The sequence below is a fragment of the Gossypium hirsutum genome, chromosome D09 (assembly GCF_007990345.1).
Source record: "Gossypium hirsutum isolate 1008001.06 chromosome D09, Gossypium_hirsutum_v2.1, whole genome shotgun sequence".
NCBI classification, from domain to species: Eukaryota; Viridiplantae; Streptophyta; class Magnoliopsida; order Malvales; family Malvaceae; genus Gossypium; species Gossypium hirsutum.
Genome location: NC_053445.1, coordinates 2,113,332 through 2,134,317, shown reverse-complemented (window position 1 = coordinate 2,134,317; position 20,986 = coordinate 2,113,332). Strand labels below are relative to the sequence as shown.

The window sequence follows — 20,986 nt, the reverse complement described above, 5'->3', positions numbered from 1 at the left end:
TACGCTAAACGGAGTCCATCATAAATAGCCTAAAGTTCTGCCTGGACAACATTGCATTTGCTAATGTTTCTCCCAACTCCTCCACACCATAAACCAAAAGTGCTTTTCAAAATGCTTTTAGACTCAACCTCAAAAATCGAAGAAAAAATAGCTTTTAGCTTTTAACTTTTAGATGTAAAATTATCAAAATACCCTCATTTATTTCATCCCAACCAATTAAAGTTTAATTGATTGTCTAATATTTATTTTACAATCCATAGCAACCGTCTTCTTTTAAGTTTTACCTTAGCATTTAGCAATAAGCATGTAAATTAATAAGAAAATATAGATTTTCTCTAATATGGTTTATATGTTTAAATTAAACTTTACAAATAATTTATATTAATTGCTTAAAAGGTATTTAAATTTTATATTTCATGTATTAGTATATTAAATTATTTAAATATCATTTAACTTATTTTTTTACTTTCCAACACCATGTCTAAAATAGATATTTTAACTTCCCACAACACTTCTTGACAGCAATGAGGAACACTTTAAATTAACAAATCACATTTTTTTTCATAGCACTTTTCAACTGCAACAACAATGGAGAACTAGTCTTAAAATTGGATGACTAAATGAGTGTATAATAACTTTGAATTAACGAAGAGTGACCAAAATAAAAACTATTTAAGTTGAGTAACTAAAATGAAAATGGTTGTTAATGACGATGCCTAATTTGAATAGTTTTTTTTTTGGTGCCTAAAATGAAACATACCCTTCTCATTTAAATGAAGGATAAGGTTAAACCTTGATTCCTAAATTTTGGAATTAGTAAACATCCTGACCGTGTGTTCTGTCTTGACTATCTCCTGGGATTACAGACAACCACCATCCAGGATCTAAATGCTTGTGCCTCCTCCCACCTATCAAGCTCCACTGCAGCTAGTTTTTTTTTTTTTCACTCTTCCTCCACATTGTTGTCATTAACTCCCCTAAGTTTTGGAGCAAAATTTTTTCATATGACCATATAATCCACACTCAAAGAAAACATTTGGCAAACCCTCATACTTAATTCTTTAAATTTTAGTAAATTTTAGAACTTTAAGGGTCCCCAAAATCAATACTAATTATCGACCCCTAGACCCATCCTTTGTGTTATCATCTACTATTAACCTAACCAATGATACCACTCATTGATGTAGCAAACTCTTTTCATACATCACCCCCTAAAAAGCCCAGAAGACGTATCCATACAACCATTTTATACAATTAATCTTGTGAAGTTGAAAAAGGTGACCAAGGTTAAACTGTTAAGTATTGACCATGGATAATCGAGGTCCCTCTAATAGCCTGGCACTTGAACTTGACCAAATAATAACCATTCTCCAAGTCCTTGAACAAGTTTCCATATATTATAAAGTTTACTGCATAATGCACTAAAAACAATCTTACGGATAAGAAACCTAATAATGATCGCTTTCGACGTACTCTAATAAATCATAGCATGAATCGTTTTAGAAAATCTTATGCCAAGTATTCCATCAACTACCCTAATGATAACATCTTTATCTAGTAACTCAAAATCGTTGTCATTGTCATCATTATCATCATCATCATCACCATCACCATCACACTCTTCCTCTTCCTCTTCCTCTTCCCTCTCATTTGATATCCAACTAAGGAGTTTATCCTTAAAAGATATAAGCTCCTCCATTAATCCGTTAACAACCATATCTCCAACATCTGTAGGATCATCTTTCCGTCATCTTACCTTCTTCATAGTCCTATAGACTCCCTTATCATTGATCCCTCTTGCTAACTTGTTAATGTACTCAAAGGAGACTCTATTCTTTAAAATTATTATATTTATATTTACTAAGTTATTCTTACTAAAGGTCCGTTTGTTAGGGTAAAAATATTTTCTGGAAAACATTTTCCAGATTTTACGGTGTTTATTTTGCTGGAAAATGAATTCCTATAGGAAAACATTCTCCAAAGCATGGGTAAATCATTTCAGCCGTTCCGGAAAATGTCTTACCGATTTCTAAGGTGTAAGACATTTTCCACAGCTTTTCTCTTCACTCTCATCGCACATTGCTCATCTCTGTTCATCAGCCTCAGCCTCTCCTCCTCAGCTCTGTTCATTGGCCTCACCTCATCATCTCTGCCCCTCTTCTCTGTCGGTCGACCATCGTCCTTACTCAAGTCTGTATTTTGAAAAAACCCTAAAAACTTAGCAGCCACGATAATGTATAATCTCATTCTTCTTTTTATCAAGGTTACTTCATTCGAAATGGGTCTGTTAAATTTTTAATTTTTACTGAATTTCTTTCTTATTTATGCTCATGCTGGTTCTCTTCTAATGGCAGATTTTTTGAACATGCTGGTTCACCTCTTCTCGTTAGCTTGTTAAAAAATTACAGCCTCCTTTGTCACCACTTCTCGCGATTCATCGAAGGTAGATTTCTACTCACATTCTTGATTGCAAGCTCTAGGATTTAATTGTTAGGGGTTTCTGCATATTTGTAGTAGTGTTCTTCTGCTTGATTTTGGTTTGTAGTGGATGTGTTGGTTTCGGCAAGTTTTTGAAGCTGTTTTTGGTTTATTGGATAGATTGTTTAGTGAGAGGGTTTCAATCGTGTAGCAGATTGGGTTCAACTTCTTTGCTTGTAATAATGTGGAGTTGTTTCCTTAGCTTGAATTCCATGTCCTACTTGCTTTATGTGCTTTTAAGCATGGTAATGTATTGTTTCCTTAAAATCTTGTGTTTTGCTTTTATTTTGGGATAGTTGCTTGTTGATTTTATATGGCTTGTTGATTGGGGGGATGAAAATGATTGCAATTTTCAAAATGAAGTTGAGATGATTGATTTTTATTTGGATTTTATGCTTGTCAACCTTGATCTATCTTTGAAATTTATTTGATAATGTCATAGAATTAAGCTTGATTTTTCGATGCTGATTTGATGTGTTTATTAGGTTAGATTCTTAGTAAAGATGCTTGAATTTTAGCTTAATAAAAGTTTCATTTCTAGAATCTGATGGTTGTGTTGTGTGTGTGTGTGTGTGTGTGTGTGTGTGCGCCTTGTTTCTTTTGTCATAAACTATTTATGCATATCTCGAATGAGCCATCACTTGCACCACAAAATGACCTCAGGGAAGTTAAAAATCTTCTTTTCGACCCTACAAGTTATGTTATTCTGTTTGATAGCATTTTATTTGATGACTGGACATGAGATTCAAGGAGAAAAAAGTAACCAAGAGGTTGTTAATTGTGGATATTTTCCATATGTTCGGGTAAACATGTAATGTTTAGATTTTTCTAAGACTTAGGTGGATTTACGCTATCTCGTTCCAACTTTATTCTACTTTATGGCATCGATCTTATCAGTGCACAATGAGAAATTTTAGAATGATGCTGACAGTCCGGTCTCGTTTGTTTTAGGGTGCTGCTGGAGTTGCTGTTCAGTACTTGGGTTACACACCTGGCCTCTTTAATGTAGGACTGTTCGTCATTTTGGTATTATGGATGTATGCTAACTTTTGGATAACAGGAACACTATTTATAGCTGGAGGTATGGCTTGTTTTTTGCTCTATTGAGTGAAATTTTCCTGTCGGTAATATGGCGTTCGTACTTTTTTCTTATTTTATTTTCATATCCACATGACACATGGATAGCTCTATCTATGGTTTCGGTGACATCTGCAACTATAGCTAATCATATGTTTTCTGTTTGAGAAATAGTTTATTTTCACAAAATTATCCACCTTAAGCTGTATGAAAATGGATTATGGCTTTCTTTTTATCAAGCTTGTTCATGAATGATGATTCTGAGGATTTTCTATGACTATCCATTATCTATTACCCATTTGATAATTCTCGATGACCAACCAAAGCTCTTACCTGGTCTTTAATGTATGCAAAATAGTACTACTTTATGTAATCCATATACTGTCATCTAATGTCTGGCTAGCATGTGAACTTACTTCAGATATACATATTTATTTTATGTTCTCAATGCTAAACGAGTTATGAATTGTATCTCATTTTGGAAGATTCTTTATGCTTACACTTGTTTGATGGAGTTATATGTATCTGCACAGGTTATTTGTTCTCCTTAAGCCATGCGAGATTGATAGTCTTAATAGCGACTGCGTACTCTGTGTATTGTGTCAAAGTTCGAGTTGGGTAGATTGGTGTTTTTCTATTAATAAACTTGACTATTCAATGTTTATCAAATTTTTATCTGAAATGTTTTGTAGGATGTTTATCTACTAGGAAAATATATTTGTTAATGAATTTTCAGACTATGAAATCTGAAGAAAGAAAGACCTTATTTAATTTTTATGGAGGGATTGCAAACATTATAATATAATTTTATTATTGTACTACTTTTATGGCTTTCAAAATTTTCTATTTCTGTTCCTATTTCTGAAGAAAGAAAGAATAATTATTTTTTTCTATTTCTGAGGGAGGCAAAAATATTTGACAGCCTCTTTCGTCACCTCTGTTTTTATGTATCTAAATTTTTAATAAAAAAAACATGTCAGTTCCTTTGGGTTCCATTTTGATAGCTAATATATGCCCAAGAATATGCAATCTTTAATTAAAAAGTATTTTGATTACGTGATACTAGAAAATAATTAAAATAATATATTTAAAAACTAATACTGATATGATTAATATTTTAACAAACTAACCATTGATTTCATCAATATACTTGTATTTGTCATGCATGTAAAATTTTAAATCGATATAAAATATTGTATATATTTATATTTATTGAAGTATTGGTACAAAGAAAGTAGCTTAATTTCTCAAAAAAATATTAATGCAATTATAATTAGCTTGATATGTATGTATGCACTTTAGTCATGGTAAATTTTAGTCATATATGTGATCTTATGAAAATATTGCATCTTTTTTGTAGTGATCAAATATTTGTGTGGCATTATTTTGTGTAGATGGATCATAATCAAGATCAAAATGCAATTGTCGAAGTCGTGGCTTCAGTTTTAGCTTTTAGGGCTCTTTGGATTAAAAAATTAAAAAGTAGGAAGGAAATTGCTTCTCACCCTCGTGTGAATCAAGATTATGAAAGAGAAAATTATATTAATAGTATTTTATATGGTGGTGACTAGCATTGTATTGATGTGATAAGAATGAGACCGATCACTTTTTTTAATTTGTATGATATTCTTAGTAGGAATAATTTGTTATAATCATCTAAATCTGTGAATATTAGGGAGCAAGTAGTTATATTTTTACATATAATTGGTCATAATGTAAGGTTTCGAGTGATTGGATCTAGATATTAAAGATCAACTGAGACAGTTCACCGTTACTTTAGGGTTGTATTGAGAGCTATTTTGAAATTGTATAAACTAGTTATTAGATTACCTGATGAGTCAACTCCTAGTGAAATCAGAAACAATCCAAGGTTTTATCCTTATTTTAAAGATTGTATTGGAGCATTAGATGGAACTCATGTTAGTGCATCTGTTCCACTTAGCATTCAAGGAAGATTTCGTAGTTGTAAAGGAGGGACGACACAAAATGTATTGGCTGCCATTACATTTGATTTAAAATTTCCCTATGTTTTAGCTGGTTGGGAAGTCTACGTACATGATTCTCGTATTTTAAGTGATGCACTTTCACACCCAAGAGGATTAAGAATTCCGGAAGGTAATAATTATCATTAAATACCAAATAATTCTAGTAAGCTCATAATTTATTAGTATTAATTATGTTTTGTAAAATTTTAGGTAAATTTTATCTTGCTGATGCTGGATATGGCATCCGAAATGGATATATTACCCCATATAGTGGTGTCCGATATCATTTAAAAGAGTTCAGTGCTCAGGGGCCTGAAAATGCAAAGGAACTCTTTAATCTTCATCATTCATCATTACGAATCACTATTGAACGTGTTTTTGGGATTTTGAAGAAACGGTTTCATGTATTAGATGCTGAACCATTTTAGAATTTTTAGACTCAAGTAGATACAGTTTTGGCTTGTTGTATCATTTATAATCATATAATGGGAGTTGATCCTAGTGATTTACTTAATCAATGATTATACGATGAGCTTGAGTCTGATTTGATAATACCAACTCTTACGGAGCGAGAAAAAAGAGAAGAAGCAAGAGAATGGTCTGCTAAGAGAGACAAAATTGCACAAACTATGTGGACTAATTATATGGTTAGAAATAGTAGGTAGGTTTAAGGTTTAAGGCTTAAGGTTTTTGTTTCTATGTTATGTATGTTTAGTATTAAAAATTGTTTCTTTTTTTCTTGTTAATGTTGGTTGGATAATGATAGGTTCCATTTTAGTTTGTTGTATTTTGAAATTATTATGTCTTGAATTTATTAGATATTATTATGTTTTAAGCTTGTTAGATATTGAATTTATTATGTTTTAAGCTTGTTTAAATTTATTATATTTTAAGCTTGTTGGATATTGAAATGATTGACAATGACAATTATTAATGTAGAATGAGTAAGGGCAACAAAGAAGGGACGTCCAAGCAATTCAGGTGGACAAAACCGATGGAACATCTTTTTCTTGAAATTCTAGCAGAGCAGGCCCAGAGAGGAAATAAGTCTTCTAATACTTTCAAAGCAGTTTCTATTAATCGAGTTGCCGAAGCTATTTCTGAAAGATTTCAAGTCCAATGCAATGCAAAGCATGTGGAAAATTATTTGAGGACTATAAAAAACCAGTAGCAGATTATATGCACAATTCGGGGTGAAAGTGGTTTTGGATGGGATGATAATATGAAAATGATCACATGTGATAGAGCTACATATGATGCAGCAGTGATGGTAATATATGTATATATATATGTTAAGTATATTTCAATTATTTTTTACTTGTTATTCTAATTGTGTATAATATCCAACAGGCACACAAGAAGTATGAACCATTTTTTAATAAAAGCATTGATCATTATGATGAAATGGCTTTGGTTGTTGGCAAAAATATAGCAACAAGGAGTTTTGCTAGAACATTTGCTGACATAGATTTGGATGATGGTAACCAAGATTCAATACCTGTAGACTGCGATAATGAAGAGGCTGAAGAGGTAAGAACAAATGTATTTTCATCTGGCACATCCAAACGTAAAAGAAAAAATGTTCAAGAAAGTGTCGTTGATGAACAAATTAAATTTGTGGGTGAACAACTTGGCAAAATTGCTAATGCTTTGAAACAATTTACTGCGGATAAGACACCACATCTTTACGAAAAAGTGATGCTGGTGGAGGAAGAAGGATTGATGATGACTTCTTGTGTTTTGTGTTTGATTATCTAGTGAGTCATGAATCCGATGCTAAAGCTTTTTTAGTTAAAAGTAAAAAGCATAAAAAAATGTGGCTTCAAAAATTTTCTTAAGGTTGAAGATATTGATACTTTTATGAGGTGTAATATTAGTTATGCACTTGGACAATGTTGTTATTATGTGGTGTACTACTAATTATGCATTTGGATAATATTTCTAATATTAATTGTGGTTTGGAAGCTAATTTATAATTATTCAATCCTTATTTTTTATTTTTTATAATACAATTACAAATAATTTATTTGACTTTGGTTGTTTTCAATTTATGACAGTTAATATTCTAGTTTAATAATTGAGTATTATTATATATTTAATTTGATTTATTTATAAATAAATTATTGCAATATATGCAAAAAACAATTTAAAATATAAATTTATTAATATGTATATAAATTTATTAATATATGTAAAAACAACTTTTCTAGAAATTATTTTCAAGAAATCTGCCAAACAACATAAAATATTTTATACAGATTTATCCAAACACCAGAAAAATAAATCATTTTCCAAAAATCATTTTCCGGAAAACATTTTACTGGCAAACAAACGAAGCCTAAGTTTTACAAAGACTAGCTTACTAAGTCAGTCTTACAAGTGAATTAGGACTAAGTTATTAGGTTCACGCACTCCTAATTTTGTAAGATTGTCAAAGATTGCATTTAACTCCCTCTTGGCAAACTCGACACTCCGTTAATGAGGACTCAGGCTAGTAAATGAATCTTTCCAATCACGTCTTTAAGCTTGTATCAACTTTTCCAATTTGAAGTCGCACACAAGCGTAGGGCTTCACGTATAATAACTTGCGCTAGTAAATCCTATGGGGCTCAGAAAAGTTAACATTGCCTTACTAATCTCATCACGCAAAATACCTCCGACTCTTGTAGGTCTTGGCAAACTTATAGCGAAGCCATCTACATTAAGGTACTAGAGGCACAACCCACTTTCCACTATCCTTACATGCATTCTTGATGCACGACAACACAAAAGTGTTCATAAATTTAAAGATATCTTCAGTGGATATCCCATCCTTATGCCACTTCGCATATATCCCAAGTCTAAGTTTGAAGTTCTCAAAAAGTTGATTTTCAACCAAAACTTTATGATTAAAAATCACAATTAATTTTATTTAATCATATATTCCAATATAATGACTTTAAAAAAATTAAAATTTAGTTACAAAAATAATATAATTGAATTAATTAACATACTAAATTTGGTAAAATTTATAACCATAAATAATACAACGAAGGTTCGATTTTGTGAAAATTTTTAAACTTCAGCTATCCATAAAAAACTTGCTAACAAAATCAATACAATTACCTTTCCTACACCACAAGCATAAACTCATTTTTAAGAATATCATTATATGATCCCTCTAGTGATATCTTTACACACAAAGGACACTCCAATAGGACGATTAGGTTGTGGAAGGAAATTCATCAAACCATGGCCACATTTTGTGGCAATAATGTCTCTTCAAAAACAGTCTCTCATCTCCAAACCTCCGAATCCATTTATTGAGAAGAGCATGATTTTTGAGATAATTACTAGTGATACCAACAACTCCCATCTCTTCTGAAGCACGAAAATGAGTGACAATGGAAAATTTATTAATCAAATGAATAAGCTATAAAGTAACATGAATTTTAATCATTTGATTAACAATTTTTTCATATCAAGCAAACGCACTCATTTGTGTTACATCAGATCCACAAATTAGAAACGAAATGATAGCCCAGTTATCAACACAGTCAGCATCAAGGTTATCCTATGACAAATCTAGAGATGAATGTTATAGTGTCATTTTACCAAATAACAATTTTAAACCACAAGTTCAGGGCTTTTTCCCACCCAATTAGCGATGAGGTTGCGGTGATAAGTGCCTTTTGACCTTAAATGGTGTACATTGCGTTTATACCAAACTACCAAAAAAATTACCAATTCATATGCAGTAAAAGTACCATGGAAGACCTTGTATTAGAGACCAGATTGCAATTTGCCTCTACTCAAACTGGCAAATTAGTCCCTGATCAAAAAGTAAATTGATCATTCTGTTAAAAATTTCATCCATTTCTATTATTAAAAATTAGTCCCTATAGGTCAAGATGAGGTACTGTGGCATGCCACGTGTCTCCGTTTAGTTATTCTGTCAACCATGTCGAGTTTTAATAATAAAAATGGATAAAATTTTTAACAAAAATAAATAAATTTACTCTTTAATCTAATGTACAAAGACAAGTTTGCCCATTTTTTAAATAGAGAGGGCAAAATATAATTTCGCACCTAGTACAGTAGCCTCCATGACACTTTTACCTACACATTCACAAGTTGCCGGATCTAACTGAACTCATGATACTAGACTAACACCAAACACTCTAAGGACTTCGATAAGATGTTAGTCGTTAAAATTGGCACCTTTCATCTTTCTTTAATACCAAACGAAATGAATCATTCTCTAAAAACACAGTACCAAGATTTAGCGCCTTAACAACTGATAAAAAAACAACCATTGGCATTTTCACCATTTCTATCCAGATTTCGAATCCAATCATTAAGTCAACCATCCTTCAGCATTACAAGGTGATTTCTCACATTGAATCAGAAACCATGACAGCTCTACAGTCCTATACCCTTTACTACCATTTACAGAGCAACAAAGTGGGTGAAAGAGAATACCTAGCACCGGGCATTGAGCTTAATGGCAAGTAGTGTTTTTGTTTATCAATGTAACTTCATGTGTCAGTCACCGTGAAGTACCCTTCATTGCCTCTTTGCTAATGTTTTCCTTAAACCCTTGATAATCTTTCCAAACCACATTAAGTTCATAACTGATAGGATAAAAGGCACGACGAATATTAACAGTAGCCCATAGCTGTGCACCAGCTTAACCTGTTTTGTGGAGAAAGCAAAGATGAAACAATTGTAGGATAATAAATTGACATTTAAATGACAATCCAGGAACACTTTTACCTGATCAAAGTGCAAGTAAACGTGATAAAATAGGTACATAAACAGGAGTATTCTAGCAACCTGCCAAAAACAGCAAAAGGTAGTGCATTAAATGTAAAAAACTTTCTATTGACCAAGAAAATGTAAAAAGCTTTCTAAAAATGATTATTACATCCATGCAAGCATTAACAGTATGGGAATAAGTCTAGAAGCAATAAATTGATTTCACTTACCAGCCATGTTACAAATATTACAACTCCATTAATTAAGTAAGCTCTTGATCTCTTCATTCCAGCCGTATCAAGATACCTATATTAGCCAGGAAGTATACTTAATGTAGAGCAAAAGTTATATGCATTTCACAACCAACAGATAAGATACTTATATTACCATCTCAAATTGATCCCAGGCGTGGTAGTCTCAGAGATGAGTACCATGAAGGTGTATAGCTGACCTTCCCCAGTCATCATAGAATATGCGACAGCTGTTAAGGAGAGAAAATGATGAATGACCTGAAATAACAATATTTTAGATTGATTCACATCAGATACAACACCACTTGTAATCATCCAGGAAGGAAGAAAACATGGGGCAAGATTACAATAAATAAAAAAATTAAATACTTACATACTCTATTCCACCTAGAGAAGAGTAAAACCAAATGATCATCCCAATGTCAGCAAGAAAGTAACCAACAGATACCTGTTAAAAGGTGGTATCTAAGATTAATGTAGTTAGAAGCCAGCTACACGTGATGAAACATTAAATCTAAACCTAAACAAATGTCGACACAAATTGAAAAGTTTCAGCAAGATGAATTAGTTACTGCAAGACTACTCCCTTTTGTACATATAACAGTTCTAGAATTAGTTTCCATCTGTTTTAAAATCTGACTTGATGGACAAATTGCATACATTCATATGTGCTAGGAATACTTTCATGACATATTGCAATATAAGCCCCTATCCTTAAATCAATTTCTCATATAAGAGCTCAATTGAATACAATACCCAGTAACAGCTTATTTTAGAAATTACATGAGCTAATTCAGTATTTTATTGCTTACTCCAACCAAATCCTAAAACAAACTCATTAAATACTGCATCCCATTAAAGATAAATGGACGGCACTACCTAGAAAATGTCAATAGGCTAAGAGCTATCAGCTAAGTTAACTAGGAGTTAGTATGGTCAAGAGAATCAAGATACTAGGCCAAAAGGCTTAATGTGGTTGATATGCTCCCTAGTTCTGGCTGTTCCAAGCAGAATGACTCGGACTACTTAGCTCCTTAACAGTAATTGCAAGGGGAGGTTCAAGAAACATCAGACTGATCAGCTTCAAGTGAGAACAGGTCTGCACTGACATATCCCAGCACCAGATGCCCATTGTTGATGAAGTAATGGAAATAGTGTTATGACAAAGTGATTTACTTATTCAGTGAGCAGATCATGCCTCATGACCATGACATATAAGAGACAGACACATGCTAAAATTGGGGAGGAGTTTCGAGTTGCAAATTTAACTGATAGTGAAATAAACTGTGACGACCATGTTTGGGATTGATAGTTCAGCTTGTTGAAAGGAAATTCAAACAGCTCCTCAAAAGGAAATTGAAACCTTAGGATTTATTAGAGAGAGACAGTTCTCTTTAGGGTTTTTTTGATAAAATTCTGCTTTGGATTTTATTATTTCACATGTCCCTTTAAATGAAGATCAATCTTATTACATAAAAGAGGAAACATAATCAATAAAAGAAACCTATTCTTAAAAGAAAAACAAATCAACTGAAATAAAAACATAATTAAAAAATCTAGGGAAAGAAATAAATGCATAATCTAAGACAAAATTGAAGAACCCATATTAAAGGCCTTTCCTAGCATAGATGTTGGCCTCTAAAATTACTCCCCCGGAAAAAGAGCTTGCCCTCAACTCAAAAGTCAGGATAAACTTGGTGAAAAGTATCTTCCATTACTAATAATTGAAACCGATAAGGGATGTAGATTTCTACAAACTTATTCTCATTTATTAGCACCATTGAATAGATCTCTTCAGATTATATAAAATTTCAAGGCCAAAGTTTGACCTTGATTCTGAGAAGCACGTATCAATTTAATGTCAATTTTGTTAAAATTTTTGCTAAATGGCATTAACATTAATGCATATTTTTGCACCATGATTATGCTACTAATTTCACACAAACAAGAATTTTGGGCAAAGGAGATCTTTTATATTATGTGGGAGCTAGGAAACCAAATGGTTAAGAGCCCTTAACCACGTTAAAACAAAAAAATTGTACTTATGCACACAATCAAGACTGGCATATTAAATATATGAACATATAAGCCTTTCATCATTGTCCCCGGTAAATGGGAAGCCTATTTCACCAGAAGAATTCAACAACAATTGACAATTAAGTGTCCTATCAATGGCAGTGCCACCCAAATTATTTGTATTTATGAAATAAAATTATATTAAAAGTATTTTATTCAATGAAGAAAACTTGGCGCATAAATGGTTCTTCTGAATGATGCACTTTTCACAAGTAGAAAATAAACCTTTCTGGAGGTATTTGTGTACCAAAGTGCATGATTGAAAAAATTAGCTTGAAGTTGTTACAAACAGCAAGGCAGATTAGCTTCTTAGTAACATCCAATATTTTATATTGAGCATAAAAGACTAGGTATCAATTATTAAATATCTCAATTCCTAAAAGTTTTCATTGAAGATACAAGAAAATGGTACCCTCACCCCCAATGTGAATGTAGACAATGCAGAACTACGAAACATAATCATGCCAGCATATCGGTTATCAGAATAGAGATTTGACCAAAACACGAAGTATAAGGACATGACTGTTATGAAAATGGCATGTACGGTTGATATGGATCTGCATAAACCATCCAGACATTAAATTTGTATTGATAAAAAACAAATAACAACATATTCAAGCTAAGAAGAAATATCAGTCACCGGTTGTTCCACTCATTCCGTTGGACTTTTGATAGGATGAGATAGCTCTTAAAGTAAACACTGCTAAACAACTGTGTAAGATCATAGACCTGGAAAAGAGTAGTAATTGTAAAAAATTGAGAGGAAAAAAGAAGAAAAGAAGGGAAAGATAGTAGAAGAGATACTAAGAAAATAATAAAAAAAAGGCTTGAACAGAGAGAGAAATAATAGTGAAAACTGAAAAGAAACAAAATATCAATGTAAAAGGATGATCACTAAGAAAAAGACAAAACAAAACATTAACTTCATGTAGCTGCAAATTGTCATTCTAGATTAATTGAGTTGTTTTAACTGAATAATGAATCATAAAATTGAGCAAGAAATATACCATCTTGCAAGCAAAAATGCCACAAATAACTGATGTGTATGGGATGAAGGAATCTGCCAATAAATATTCCTTTAACAACAGCTCTGCCTGATTCTGGTAAGATTGTATCTCCATAGTTGCTTCTTCAGAAAGCAGTATCATAACACATTCTTCAACCAATCAACCTAAAAAGATGAATTTTCCATTGCGTCTTCTATTTTGTATTCTTCTTGTTCTTCATGATGAATAAGATGCAAAACAATTTTAAGGAAAGAACTAACATGAGAAAAAGAATTAAAAAACGAAAAATTCTATGCTCTGATTACTGTAGCTACAATTTTGAAATATAATGCATCACTTTGGATTCTTGTATAAGCAAGGAAAAGAGTATGAATTACTTTGTTCATTAAACACGAGAAACAATAAGAAAATGATATTACTAAGGCTTCTTTTCCGTACCAGTCATCTAAAAGGAAGAAAGATAGGGGCGAGTGTACAATTGCTATGTCATGAAAATGTATTTAAACAAGAATTAGTTTAGCTTATCCACAAACTTGTTATATTCCGAAAATCAAATTAGCATATAACTTTAGGGTTGCATGGCAGTAATGCATTTCAATCATGAACTCATGCAGCAAACTTAGCAACAATTAAGTCCTTCAAAATTAAGGGAATATTAGCTCAGTTGGTTCATAAAGATACGCTAAAGAGGTAGTATCCAAGATATTTGGGGGTCAAAACCTTGCTCTGCAATTTCTTTCCTTATACCTAGGTTGCCATTTCCTTTGTACCCCAAAAACTGCCTAGTTGTCAACACATCAAATTCAAATAACACCATTCAATTAATTGATTTCAATAGAGAATGGTTAATCCACATCAAAGATAGTTTGGTTTGATATTAACCTGATAAATGAATCGCCAATAAACAGCATACTTAAGGCAAACAAGTCTAATAATATACAAGACAACATAAAAATTCAGGATTTCTTTCCCCTTTGTTAAGAAAATAAATAAAACCCATCCATTTTATTATGTTTCTGGGAAAAATGTTAACAACAACAACAGCAGCAGCAACAAGAACAAGAACAACAATCATTCGATGCCGATGACCAAGAAAATGTTAATTACTCCACTAGGCACTTTTAAACTAATCACCCTTTTTAATTTATTCTCCTTAACCTAATGCATCCTGTGAAGTTATTAAAAGAAACAATGAAATGATAAATAAAAATACCCACTGATTTTATTTGCAAAAAGAAAAGAAAATGTAGTCAATAGAAACATCAATTCAAAAAAATCAAGAACAAAATACTACATCAAAATAACCACTAAAGACAATATGGAGTGAAAAAAGAAAATCAATATTATAACTGACAATCCCAAAATGATAAGACGATTAAACAAAAACAGTATAAAAAAAATATCAAAAATGGAAAAATGGAAATGGAAGGGGTTACCGGAATCGGAGAAAATAAATTATAGGAAGAAATCAGGGATTTCATTTTGGGCAAATAGAAGCTGCTGGATTCCTGCTTCATTTTTGTTTTATTTTTCCTCTTTTCACGTTTAAAAAAGAGATCGCATTGTAATATTTACAATTAACTGTTCTTTTTCTTCTTTTTTTTTAGTTTCTTGAGGAGCGAGAGAACAAGAAACCAAAACTCAGAAAGGAATATTTTAATAAGTAAATAATAAACTTTTTTTTTTGTTATTGTTGTTGCAAAACTAGAACGGCTCATGTTCATCCGGCAAATAAAAAAAAATCCGTTTTAAAAAAGGGTCCGGCTTGGATAAGATATTTTTAGTTTAGCTCAGCTTGGTCCGAATTCACTAAAGATAAAAAAAATTTGTTATTTTTTAATATTTTAATGATATTTTGTTGTTATTTTCTCTCTATTTTACTACTATTTCACTATTATGTTGTTATTATTTAGATATCATATAACACTTGTTTTATTGTTAATTTTATTATTATTTGAGAGACATTTTCTTATTAAGTTGCAGCTATCTTAGTATTATTTAAGTATACATATTTTTTAAAATTTATTTTCAATTTGTTTGAAAATATTTATTTTAATATTTTTAGTATTTTTTATTTACTATATATTTAAAAATTATGTAAAGAATAATATAATATAAAAAAGAATTTAATATGGGCGGGCCCGGATTTTAGCATTTTTATCCGAGCCAAACTTGGGCAAATTTGTAGGCCCATTTTTCAGGCTGGGCCGAGTTTGAGCCTAAATTTTTACTTGAGCCCGAACCTAGCTCAACTCGTCCTATAATCATCTCTATGCAAAACTAAGAAAATTTATAGCAAAAACAATAGAGAAAAAAATATAATATGCAAAATGATATTTCTTCCTTTTACTTGAGTTAACTTATAAGCTTTTTGCATCTCACTATTTATAATTGCGTATTCATGTTCATTTTAGGTTCATATCTGAAATTCGTAACTACTCTTTTTAATAATGTCGTTTTCAAAATTTGAACTTGAAATCTCTCCTTGAAAATGCAATGTGTATTACCATTGAAAAGCATGAAATTTGAACATGAAATTTATAACATTTTTATTTGGATGTCTATCAACAAAAGATATGCTTCTTAAAATCTTACTGAAAATCCATATGAAATATAAATTTAATGAAGGAAAAAAAGAACACAATTTTCATAAAAAACTTTTTTATAATCTTCAAATTTTTCGATTAGACACATGAAAAATTTTTGACGGTGAATATAGTGAATTGATGAAAAAATTTGGAAAAATGAGTTAGATAAAGGAATCTCATGAAAGCAAAGTTAATAATTGAGATGAAAATTTATGAAAAGAATTTTAGAAGTGAAAACATGACAAAAAAAAAGACTAAATTGTAAAATTTTAAAAATTTAAGGTCTAAAGTGAAAATATGACCAAAATGGGAATAGTGAGTTATTAATGATGAATTGACATAAGAACAAATCGGAATATGTATTTGTAGGAAGAAAATCATTCTTGGGACCAAATTGGAAATATTCGAGAGTTCAAGGATTAAATTATAAATTTTTTAATTTTACCGAGAAAAAGGAAAATTATGTAATTTTCATCATCATATTAAAGACCAAAAAAAAGAAAGAAAGAGGGATAAAAAGGTAATTTTGCGTTGAAAAGGCATTTTGGTCGGTTCTAAAAAGTAATATGGGTTACCTCCTTTGTCAAGAGTTTGTTGCAGACCATTGGGATTACATACTTCTTGGAAAGCCTATATAACAAGTTTTAAATATATGTGGCCTTAGTAAAATGATAAATGAGAATCTTGTACGCCTTAGTAAAGGAATTATAGAAATGAAATGTGAGCATGCCTGTGTGTATGAAAAAGCTAGGAAGCTATGGGACCTTCACGAGAGTTTTAAATATGAATTTCATAAGATGATTGGCTACTAAGTCATGAGAATGTAAGTTGAGCAATTTAATGATGATTCCATTAATAATGCTAAATTGTGGCTTGTATGCCTTGATGTCACATGTTTAGAAGGGCTCAACACCAACAAAGTATAAGATAAGTAGGCTTATTCATGGTTATTTTGTAATAGTTCCTTTTTTAGTGGTGTCAGAAATAGTGGTTTGGAGACCACAAATCTGATGAGGAAGTTTGTATAGTTAGTATTTAAATTATACGAGTCAATAGTAATTTTATAATGAATTTTGATTTGAGGAATTTTAACCAATTGAAAGTCGGTAGTTATTGAAAACGAGGTATTAGGACCTCGTTTTCTAATTTGAAGCTGTAAATATTTTTATTAAATAATTACAGAGTCATATTGTAGGTGAATTGAAGTTTGGTCCAGTAATTTTGATGATTGATTGCTTAATTTAGGTAAAAGGACTAACTTGTAAAAGATGTAAAAGTTAATCGCTATAGATTTAAAATACTAAAGGGACCAGAATGGTTATTAGACCATGGTCAAAAAGTCCAAGCAATGGTGAATGATTAAATCCACAAACTTTTGGACTATTTCTTCATTTAGTCCTAATTAGTTTAGGATTAAATTGAAATAAAGTTTAATTAATCAATAATTAAAAATAATTGTAGGACCAATGGTGCAATTAAACCCTCCTTAGATGGTAATTATACCATAATCTCATTTGATGGAAAAATATGAACATGATTTAGTAATTTCATAAGTTATATTTAAGGGTTAATTTAGTAAATAGTTAAAAAGGTCAGTTAAATTAAAGAAATTAAAAGATAAAATTAGCATTTCCTTTCTTCTTCATGGGGAGAGAATCGAAACACCATAACTAGGGCATGGAAGCTTCGGCCAAGCTTAAGTTATTCGATTAGGTGAGTAAACCTTGGCCATTTTTAGTAAATTTTATGTTTTTGAGCTCATTTTAGCTCCATCTAGCTAATTTAATGACTAATTTGTAAAACTGTTAAATGTTGTGGATTATGTCATTGATGAGTTTTGTATATTCTTGGAATTTTATGATGGATTATTAAGTTTGGTTGTTAAATAGAACAATTTTGTAAAGTAGTTTTGATTAAAAATGGTTAAATTGCATGTTTTGAGTTAGGGACTAAATTGCATAAAAGTAATTGAAGGTAATTTTGTAAAAATGTCAAAAAGGACTTAATTGCATAAAATGAATTAATTTTACTGTTGGAATTAGTTGATTGAATGAAATTATTGTTTTAGGTCAAGTATGGGTTGAAAATTGAGGCATAAAGAAATTACAGAATAATTCATATACCTTATGGTGCTACAGTTTAGTCAGGTAAGTTTGTAATATTTCTTTTATGTTGCAATGATTTCATATATATTACATGTTTATTATAATTAGATCCAACATTAAACTTAAATATTGAATGATTTGAGAATAAATAATAAATGAATATGGTGAACACGTGATGTTTTTGAATAGCAGGCCTCGAGCCGGTGTTATCTATCAGGCTTTGTGCCTAGCAGGCTTTGTGTCGGTGTGTTTATCTGGCCTTGAGTCGGTGTTGTCTATCAGGCCTTGAGCCAATGATTATTTAGCAGGTACTATGTACAGATGATACAGACCGTAACGATGGCTTGAAATCCTACATGTATTGCGGATTCTCTACAACTTGTGTGAGCAGCATCGTGAACCGATCAAAGTTATGAAGTTAACTCGAATGAGTGATACCCTAAAATTACGTAAAATGAGATCTTCCTAAATGATTACTTTGAAATATGATTTGAATTAATGTACTGTACAATACTCACCTGCTGTGAGCTGTGATTGACAAGAACTTTGTTATTTAATTTTATAATTTGATTTGTTATGTTACATTTGGTAAGATTTATCGTTTGATTTAACGAACTTACTAAGCTTCAAGTAAGCTTACTCATGCTTTGTCCTTGTTTTGTAGATTACATTTTATGGTCGGGAGATTGGATCAAATCACAGAATCACACTATCCCGAAGACTATTTTGGTAGATTTTGTAAACATTTGGCTTATATGGCATATAGTAGGGCAAATGGTTATTATGCTATAATTCATGGCTATGTGTGATGTTTTGTACTTGATGAATGAATGGTAGTCTTTGCGGTATGATTATTAACCTTAAGTAAACTTGAGTAGGAGGTCAAGATGGTAAGTGTCATACTAAGCTGGAATGATGTGTTTGGAATGTGTTAGTTGGTATATATTATGGCTTATAGATAATTGTTTGATAATGAGTAGCATGAGCATTATAATGTGTTTGGTACATGATACTTTGGTTGGTTTTAGATGAATGGAAATGACATGTTTTGGTTGATTTAAAGCGTGTTTATAGACTTGTGAATATGTGAAATGAGTTGGTATAGATACCTATACAATTGCATGAAGAATAGGCTTGGATTTGGTCACTTTTACACACACACACACGGCCTGGGACATGGGTTGTCACATGGCTGTGTGTCACACACGGGCAGCCCATACAAGCATGTGCCCTGAGCGTGTTAGGTGCAGGGTTCACACAAGTGAGCACACGATTGAGCACACGAGCGTGTAGGGTAGACACATGAGCGTGTGGGATAGCCACACGGCCGTGTGACCCGTGTAGTGAAATTTTTAAATTTTTCCTTAAATGTTCTGAGTATCCTTAAATTTTCCTAACCTATTTTTAGGGCTTCTAAGGCTCGATTTAATGTTGTAATGTATGTTCTATTTCATTATGAATCATATATGTATTTATGAATTTTATTTGATAATTGGATGCCAATTGATATGAAAAGTTTCGAGATGTATAGTAATACTCTGTAACCCTATTCCGACGATGGAAACGGGTTATGGGTGTTACATACTTACTGAGCTCATTGAGCTTATGTGTTAGTTGTTTAAAACGCATGAGTATGAATTTGCCATGAAGTTATGATGGTGGCTTAGGAACATCGCATCACCCATCGAACTTTTAAGGTTTGTCATTCAACTATTTATATACAATTCACATTAAATTATTGGCATGTATACAAATACTATGTTATTTGAGATAGTGAAAAAGGGATGTTGAGAGGACAATGGAGCAAAAAGTGTTGGAAAGAACGAGTTTGGAAAATGTAACGAAAAATAAATTTAGGGAAAACAAAGTTTTAAAATTTTTTTCAAAACAAAATATTGGTTGTGAGATCTAAAGTAATAAACAATTAATCAAAATTGTACCATTTCGATTAGTCTAGGATGATCACTTCGACTGAGTAGTCTTCTCCGCTATCCTCAAGCTCACGTATGCCGAGTGTGGGCTCATTTCGAATTATAAAATTTTTCTCAAAAATTACCAATGAGATAATTTCGCAATTTCTCTAAACTTTTGGGTCAAGTTGTAATAAAAAATATCTCTAAAAATTTTTTGGAATAATCTTTTCCAAAAAATTTTCTCTCTACAACTTTCTCTTGAATTCATGTGTGTGTAAATAATGATCCAAGTCTCTATTTATATAGGGAGAGTTTTGAGAGTTCAACTATGATCAAACTTAATCATTTTAATATTAAATTAATATAATTTTATCAAGATAAATACTAGATTAAATTTAATATTAAATCTTATTAAAATAATAGAATGTTTATCTACAAGATAAATATTAAATTAATAAAATACTATTAAATTAAATATTAAACTATTAAAATAATATTATTTTCGGAATAGTTAATTTGAAATCAAATTCTCTAGTAGTCCCAATAAGAGTGTAACTCTTCCGCTGTTCAACCACTGATGACCAACTGCTGCCAGCCATCGGGACGCCGCGTCACAACCACCGGCACCGCCATGTCCAATGATGTAGGTGCGACACCCTTATGACACTCCGAGCCAGTTCGATTGCAGTCGATTTGGTCTGGGTCAATGACGACTCAATCGGTCCGGTCTAGCCACCAGTTGGACCGTCAGTCTGATTCATATACTAGC

At 31.6% G+C, this 20,986-nt stretch overlaps 1 protein-coding gene and 1 long non-coding RNA gene across 4 annotated transcripts; one reads left to right on the top strand and one right to left on the bottom strand.

The window, feature by feature from the left end:
- The first annotated feature begins 1,498 nt into the window (after nucleotides 1-1,498).
- On the top strand, nucleotides 1,499-7,441 carry LOC107939026 (uncharacterized). The gene is made up of 5 exons (XR_001695030.2): nucleotides 1,499-2,263; nucleotides 2,355-2,443; nucleotides 3,430-3,559; nucleotides 6,480-6,810; nucleotides 6,891-7,441. It is a non-coding gene; the product is annotated as an uncharacterized lncRNA (long non-coding RNA).
- A 1,083-nt stretch (nucleotides 7,442-8,524) lies between these two features.
- Nucleotides 8,525-15,313, bottom strand: LOC107939034 (TLC domain-containing protein 4). 3 transcript variants are annotated; one of them, XR_001695032.2, is made up of 10 exons: nucleotides 15,048-15,313; nucleotides 13,612-13,825; nucleotides 13,245-13,333; nucleotides 13,023-13,161; nucleotides 10,902-10,976; nucleotides 10,665-10,786; nucleotides 10,508-10,583; nucleotides 10,296-10,355; nucleotides 10,002-10,214; nucleotides 8,525-8,900 (listed from the first exon to the last, which is right to left on the bottom strand). XR_001695032.2 is itself a non-coding variant. In XM_016872320.2 (9 exons), exons 2-9 carry the CDS (start codon nucleotides 13,750-13,752, stop codon nucleotides 10,086-10,088), a joined length of 831 nt encoding a protein of 276 aa, XP_016727809.1. In that variant the 5' UTR covers nucleotides 13,753-13,825; nucleotides 15,048-15,313; the 3' UTR covers nucleotides 9,821-10,085. The 3 variants fall into 3 exon arrangements, 1 of the variants encoding a protein (XP_016727809.1); XR_001695033.2 differs by having other exon boundaries at nucleotides 8,525-8,897; XM_016872320.2 differs by lacking the exon at nucleotides 8,525-8,900 and having other exon boundaries at nucleotides 9,821-10,214.
- Between the last annotated feature and the right edge of the window lie 5,673 nt (nucleotides 15,314-20,986).